The following is a 7984-nucleotide window of genomic DNA, read 5'->3' on the forward strand; positions in this document are numbered from 1 at the left end:
TGTTTCCTTTAAGGCCAAAAACGCAATCGACTTTAAGATTTTTTTTTTTTCTGTTTAAAAGTTGATTCTAAACTGACAATAAAGAAATCCCGTTTGTACGCCCCACTGTCTGCCATGTCAACTCTTTCAGGAAGTGGGACAAGACCCAGACAAAGACATAAAATGGTTGCCATAGACTGTCACATTATAAATTTAATCAGCCACATCAGCAGGACTAGAAATGGAGTGACACCAACAATCACACTGTCAGTGTGTGACACACTGTGAACTGAGAGAAATAGGGATGGCTCGGTGGGAGCTGCCTGAGACTTCTCAGGCTTTGACAGCTTCCAGCACTGCAGGCTTTGGAAGCGATTCTGTGGAGCTTTAGCAGGAAGACTTCCCTCTAGAGAGTCCAGAAGGTGGAGAATCGACAGACTAAAGAGGTTAATCTTCAAGATTTAAGATTCAACGGGTCTGGGTAGGTATATGGTTAAGAAGATAACGGCCCTTGCTGCCAAGCCAGAAACTGAAATTCAATCCCTGGAGTCCATATGGAATCCAAAGGAGAGAACCAACTCCCGAAAGTCTCTAGGTCTCTCTCTCTCTCTCTCTCTCTCTCTCTCTCTCTCTCTCTCTCTCTCTCTCTCTCTCTCTCTCTCTCTCTCTCTCTCTCTCTCTCTCTCTCTCTCTCTCTCTCTCTCTCTCTCTCTCGCTGTCTTACACACACACACACACACACACACACACACACACACACACACACACACACTCTTGAACATATACGTAAGCACTCACAAGAATAAATGAATGAGCACCTGGAAACAATTTAACGACTCTGAATCTAGTGAACCTGGCGCCCTGCATTGTTTCCTCTGTTGTTGCCTGCATTCTCTTCTTGCATTCATGTTCTTCAGGTGAGAGCACCTTTCCTCCTCTTGTCCTTTTTCTATAGTTTGGGGAGTATGTATCCAGCTTGTTGCACAGGTTCGTGGCTAGAGAGAAATTTCGTCTAGGAAATACTCGCATCTCTAATTCTCAGCCATGTGTCATTAAGTTACTATGTAATGGGACTTGGAATGCATTTTGAAATTTCAGGGGGGCATGAATCCACAAGATGACACAGGGAGTGTGTGTGTGTGGGGGGGGATCTTTGGATTGAATCCTATGTGGGAATAATGTCTATGAGGATGTAATTAAAGTAAAAAACATTCTATTTATTCCCTGAAGTTCCCAGTCAGAAGGCAAGGTGGGAGGGCAGGGTGGAGGTTGTTTTTGTGTTTTATTCCCTCCTGTGCCTCCACATAAGGGAAAAAAAAAGTTGTTTATTTTCTTGGTTTTGAACAGTTGCCATTAAAGTTGAACTCAGCCTCAGAAGCCAGAAAAGACAACTAAAAGCACACAGCAAAGAAGACAGACAAGAAACAGAAATACAGACATAAATAAACATTAGAACAAAGAGAATGGAAGTCTGGCAAACGAGTGTTGTGCAACTGAAGCATTAGCAAAACACCAAAAAAGGGAAAACAAAACAAAACAAAAAAACCCAGAAAACCAGAAAAACAAAAACACACCCCTTTCAGTAGTGCATAAATCAAGGCACAGAGTTTACAGGCCCAGGCTGAAATTTTATAAGAACAAATTGCTAGGAATAATGAACATGCACTGTTCAGTAGTCAGAGCTGGAAAGCAGTATGTATTATTTTTTTTGCAGGGGGCTAAATACTCAGAAATAATAGACACAACCCCACTTAAGAATTGTAGTTAACATATTTCAATTTATTTCCATGTAAATTGGTTGTTCCATGCTGAGTTAGTACAAATAATTATATAAAAACAATAATTAACTGCATTGAAAAATATAAAAATAAGTGCAGCATATGAGACTACATGATTCCAGACTACAAATCTTTGGGTTCTGAAAGCGCCACAAGCACCACATAACTAACTCCCTGTTTAAAATCTGGCAATAAACTCGCTGCCAGAAAGCATATGTGATCATCTACCCACAGGATGCAGAACTGGCATTTCAGAGGTGTATGTATGTTCAGCAACATACCAACATATTTCCACAATTGTTGAATGTCAGGCATTATTCATACGGGGTATTAACATGCTAATGTTTTCATTAAAAAGGAAAGATCTCTATTCTCATTACATTGCATGGTTTTAGAATGGAGTTCTGTCAAATAAATTATTGCAAAGGAGTTTAAGCTAAACTTTATAACACTGAAATTATATAATTGAGGGCAAATAACCTTTAAAATGAAAGACAAATGGCAAAATTTTAAGGGCATTTAATTTGCATAAATGTGATGTTTAATGTTAACAGTTTTTCCTAGTTACATATTTCATGTCTGTCATATTAGGTTCTTAACACTTGTATAGGTCAGTTTTTTTTTAATGTTATTTGACTATAGTAAGTTCTATGGGAGTAGTTTATCATATAAAAATAACATGGCCCCATACGGTCAGTGGGCTTATAGAAAACATTGCAACACTAGAGCCACGTTGTAGCTTCTGCTTTCTCTGCTTCTGCTTTGAGATAAACACTTGTATGTCTAACACTTATGTGCAGTCTTTGGAGTCTCAGAACTTAAGTCAAGAGACTTTCTTGGGGTAAAGAGTCATTGTGGTCTTGGCATAAACTACAGAGCAGTGGACTTTTAAAGTGTGTGGTTTGGTCTTCCTTGTCTTTGACTGTAACAATGTTTGATACTGAAATTAATGGGGTTAACTTTCTATGCATTAAACTTATACTCTAAATACTTAAATGCACTCAGATGTAATTTCTCAGACAATACTGTCTGAGCATTAACAACAAAACAGAATAAACCATACAGCAATGATGACTTCAATATCAGCCAGGGTTCATAGTCTACAAAAAATTAAAAATGCCTATAATTCATGAGTTTAATTAAGGCCAAACTTGTAGAGCAAAATATCACTTTACATGTACCATAATATATTTCTTTTCTTGGCTCAGCATGACTCATGATTATATGATAGAGTCCAATGGATTGGGGATGAAGAATATCACCACCGTGTACCATTAACAAGATGAAAGTGGGTGGTACAGAATAAGACTCCTTTTTATAAGGAAATTATTCCTAAGTTCCCCTCAACTTTTCCTTAGAAAAGCATCTGTAAACAATACTGGTCACCTTACTTGGCACTACCCCAATACGTGACAAAGAGATTGAAGTGATTTTGGGAACCAAGACTGTTCTTTTTAATTTGTTTCAGTAAAAATGAAAATGACCATGAAAATTTGGAACACTATTTTTGGCATCTTCATTTATTATTTCATCCTACCAAAGACTGAGGTGTTAAAATGGTGGATCATGTGAATGTTTGCTTTGCATTGCCTAAGAAATATTCCAGTCTGTCACTTGGACAGGAGTTAGAATTTGCTCTTACAGATGCCCATAAGCACCACACTAGAAGGCCAATGTTTAATTTCTATTTTTAACTTGTTTTTCAAACTCTTTTTTGTAGGATCTGTTTTTTGTTTTCTGACAGTGTTAGTAAGTTTGTATAATAGTTTAGATACCATTAAGAATAAAGCATAATTTAATCTATGGCTTCATATATAAGACAATTTATTAGAAAATTGTTAGATCTCATAGTTGTATATAGTTAAAAATAAAATATACAAGCATGAAAAAAGTTTAAACTCATGTCTGGCCATTAGTGTTGTACATTATCGTATTATTTGAGCAAATTTACAGATAATCACATTCAAGCTCACCTCTAACAAAAGAAAATGGAAAACATACCATGGAGATCTATCTGTCATCTGTCTGTCTGTTGCCTACCTGTCTTCTGTCTCTCTGTCTGTTGTTCTATCTGCCATATATCTATCTCAGTATAGATTAAAAACAGATTACATTTTACTGACTTTTTATATCTCAAGTAGAAAATTCAAAATTTCTAAAGGTTAATCTTGTATCCAAAAGCACAAAAGCATTCTACTTATGATATTTTGTTATTGAAAAGATCATATCTGTGAAATAATTATATATCAAATTCTCATATTCTCTGGTTGCAATAAAATAAGTCTGAAAGCAGAATATCTTTTGTGTGGCAATGCAGTAGTCAGAATTATCTGATTGTACACACAAATGGTTTCCAGTATCCACAACTCAACAGATTAATGTCACGAACTTGGTTTTACTAAAACACCAGTTTTCTTCCACATATGAACTCATAGTTGAACACATGAATATTGTCAGAGTGATTGTGTTGATGGGCATTGACATTAATAACTTTTATGTTGTCTTTTTTCTCAGCTGCTTTATATCTGTAGATTTCACTTTTCACTGTATAAGGTGGTACTTTGTCTTACTGATGTTTAAATAACGTTGGGATAAAAACTATGGAGAAATGGCACATTTGCTAACACTCTTTTTTTTAACTAGATGATGTAATATTTTTTACAAATGGATTATAAATAATCCAAACCATTTCTGAAAAAAAGTGTTTCTCCACTTGTTAGCTTACAACAAAAAAGAAATAATACCATACAAAATACTCTCATAACAGGAAATAAAAGCATGTTTACTGTTCAGTAAACTAAAGCTAAATGCATATTGATGCCTATATGAAATAACTAAATGAATCTGTTTATTAAGAAAAATTAGAAAAAAATAGAAGGTCAGCAAGTCTTGGCCAGTGGCTATGCAGTTGCCAAGTCATATCATTCTTACTGAGTGATATACTGTATATACACCAAAATGTGTGCAAAATGCCAGGATCTGGCCTCTTTGGGGCAGCTGCCAAAGATGAGGCGTGCACTTCAACACATGGGTCTCAGACTTCACTGTGGTCACTGGCCTTGCTCAAATTCTAAAAAAGAAGAAAAAAGAATCACATATTACTCACTTACCTCATAATCTGCACTGCAATGAAAGAGCAGCAGTAACATAAGCCACACCCATCAGTAACAAAGCTCCATATCCCATGCCCAGCGACTGACTTTGAAACCAGCCAAATACTGGACTTGGCCTTTGTTTTCCTACTTCTAAAAATTGGCTGAGTAAGAATCCCTATCTCACATGCACTGGCAAATTTAATTAATATGTCTGAGAGCTTTAGAATATTCTAGAATGCAGTAGGTACTCAGTGCACGTACATAATAATAATGATAGTGTTACTGTTCTGACTGAAGATGAGCTCAGTCCCGTGGGAAGCGCTAATGCTGCCCGGTAATGGCGAAAGGCAAAATGACTCAGAGCTACAGCGACATTGCTGGAAACCACGACTGTGGGAATCATTACAAAATCATTAACAAAAGCCCAATATTGCACAGTAATTTGCGTACTTATAGTCACGTGACCACCACAAGCCATAAATGATGCTCCAAAAGATGACTATAAATAAGCCTACTGACATGAGTATCTGAGCACAAAATTTATTTAAAATTGATATTTAGTATTTGCATTGGAGAGCTCCAAGGTCAAATTCCAGGACAGTGGATCTTAGATTAAAGCTAAGGTGATCATCAAATTCTCTAAGCCAGGACAACATTAGAAGATTCAAATTATTTAACAGTTGTTCATAACTTGCCCATAAAATGGAATGGAATTATTCCTTTTAAAGTAAATGTGTCAGATGCAGAGGCAAGGGTTATTCATAGATTTTTTTTTTCTTCTTAGAGATCAGTGAGAAGAGAACCTTATAAAACTTCCAACAATGATGTATTCCAGTTTTTCCTACAAAACTCTTGTTCCCTAACTTAACCAACTCACCTTATTTGATTGGATGATACTTATTGCAGCAGGTACCGAGTCAAAAAAAATTGGTTTTTCAGTGTCTAGGTCTCCATAGTATGTCATTGCTTTTATCAAGGATGCTGCAAAGAAGAAGGCACAGGATATGTAAAGACACATGAAGCAGCTGAGAGGACTCATCTGATGGTAGCTGACAACACCGTCTTACCTGTACAGTTGGCTAAGAACACATCCACACTCCTGCTCTTGCAATCAAGGTAGAGCTGGAAGAAGGAAAAGAGCAGACACATGGTTAGTGCTGGGTAGCAGACTAGAGGGAAGAACCAGGCTTTGGGAAAGGGAGAACTCTTGGGAAAACAAATGAAGAAACATTTCTGAAATCAAACCACCAGAGGGAGGCATTGTTACACAGTTAAGGACGTGCCCAGCACTCTCGAAAGGATTCACATTGAAATATTCTACAGAGACTAAATTTAGCTGCTCCTATTACCATTTCTTTAGAAAAATGAAAACATAATCTTTGCTTCCTTGTAAAAATGAGAGAGGACTGCTGTCAACATCTTTTATGGAAAGTCCAGAACCAGCCCGTGGAGGTGATGAAGGATGCTAGCCTGCTAACTTTCATACTTGGTGCACCAAGTGGAAGAGTCGAATTCATGCACAGGCAGACTAAGGCCTTGACTCTTACCTTCTAGACAACTTAGCCAGAAATAATTTAGGAGCCAGTGATTTTAATTCACCAAAAGCAGACTAAGAGCATGAAATCTGGCTAAGCATGCATGTAAAGTTTCATTTATAGTTGGATGGAACCGGTTATATGACAGTGATATTTCCTATATACAAAACATGGACAGCTGCAATTACAATACAATCTAGAATGTATTCTAAGCATGTATGCTACATGATACATCATTTCTCTCATCTTTCTCCATCAGAAGTCCTTTTTGAAAAGTGAGAACTGTGGATTAATCAGAGGTGAGTATAAATGAAAAACAACAACAACAACAAAAATAAACTACAGGCTCTGACTTTGACATTCAATAAGTGGCTTCCATTTCTTTAAGTTAATGTGATTAATTCAAAGTGACCTCTTGGTGTTTGACTTTTTCTTTGGCCCAAGGGAACTCAAACACATTGCTGTTATGGATGGCCCATTGATGTTGACAAAGACAATCTCCAGTTCACCGATCTGCCCAACACTGGCAAAAGAATAAGTACAAGGCATCCAGCTCCCTTCCCTCCACAACTCCAACATCAATGCTCTTAGTGCTGAAGTTGCTCAGTACACAATCTAGAGGGTTCCTAAACAACAGAGAAACTGGCGTAGCTGGTCAGGCCCTGCTGCTCATGGCTCCAAACTTTTTCTCAGGGTAGCTGGAACTAAGAAATAATAGTGCTTGCAAAAATATTTGCCCTTTTAAGAAATGGTCTTAAAACTCGCTATACATATATGTATATATAAATCAGGTGATATGTGTATGTATGTATGTATGTATGTGTTATTATTATATGTACATTTGTGTTCATACATGAGCATACAACAGCACATATTGGAAATTAAAAGAACAACCAACAAAACGAAACTCTGTTGTGGAATGATTCATGCTTATGCAGGTTCTGGGGAATCAACTCAGGTTGTCAGTCTTGCCTGGCAAAACCCTTTATCTACCAAGGCATCTCACTAGCTCAAGTCATGACTTTTTAAAGCAAGAAATATAATAATAGATGTTAGCATTGCTGCATGCTTACTAACTGTGCCGACCACTTCCACGCTTTACTGGGTGTTTCCTATGAAGTCACAATGTGAAGAAGGGGAGAGCTCTTTACTTCTAGTTTATAGAAAAGCAAACAGATGAGGGCTGGGGAGATGGCTCAGTAGGTAAAGCTCTTGTCACAAACACACCAAGACCTGATTTTGAGCCCTCCAAACAAACCTAAAACAGTACAGAAAAAGAGAACAGCCCACTGCTCCTGTCAATACAGAGGGATGGGGCAGAGACAGGAAAAGTCCCTATCATATGTCAGCTACCTGGCATATGACAAACACATACTGTCTCAAACAAGGTTGAAAGCCAGCACTGAGTCCTGTGTTTCTCCTTTGACATACACACATGCACCATGTCATTCATGTAGCCACATTCACTCAAATAACCACATGGTGAGGGATGGGGGGAAGAGAGGAGAAAGGAAAGGAAAGGAAAGGAAAGGAAAGGAAAGGAAAGGAAAGGAAAGGAAAGGAAAGGAAAGGAAAGGAAAGGAAAGGAAAGGAAAGG

The 7984-nt window shown here is 37.5% G+C and overlaps 1 protein-coding gene across 7 annotated transcripts in view; it reads right to left on the reverse strand.

Moving 5' to 3' along the window:
• Window positions 1–1762: 1762 nt before the first annotated feature.
• The window catches only part of Slc26a7 (solute carrier family 26 member 7), a 121699-nt gene continuing 115477 nt past the window's right edge, over window positions 1763–7984 (reverse strand). For 5 of the 7 annotated variants that reach the window (XM_029476360.1, XM_029476359.1, XM_029476362.1 and 2 more), the window contains 3 exons: window positions 5920–5974; window positions 5730–5833; window positions 1763–4827 (listed from right to left, as the gene is read on the reverse strand). In XM_029476360.1, coding sequence (XP_029332220.1) covers window positions 4792–4827; window positions 5730–5833; window positions 5920–5974 — 195 coding nt within the window. In that variant the 3' untranslated portion in view covers window positions 1763–4791. The remainder of the gene's footprint in view (window positions 4828–5729; window positions 5834–5919; window positions 5975–7984) is intronic. The other 2 variants (XM_021160580.2, XM_029476363.1) reach the window with 1 other exon arrangement.

Source organism: Mus caroli, chromosome 4 (assembly GCF_900094665.2).
Source record: "Mus caroli chromosome 4, CAROLI_EIJ_v1.1, whole genome shotgun sequence".
Classification (NCBI taxonomy): Eukaryota; Metazoa; Chordata; class Mammalia; order Rodentia; family Muridae; genus Mus; species Mus caroli.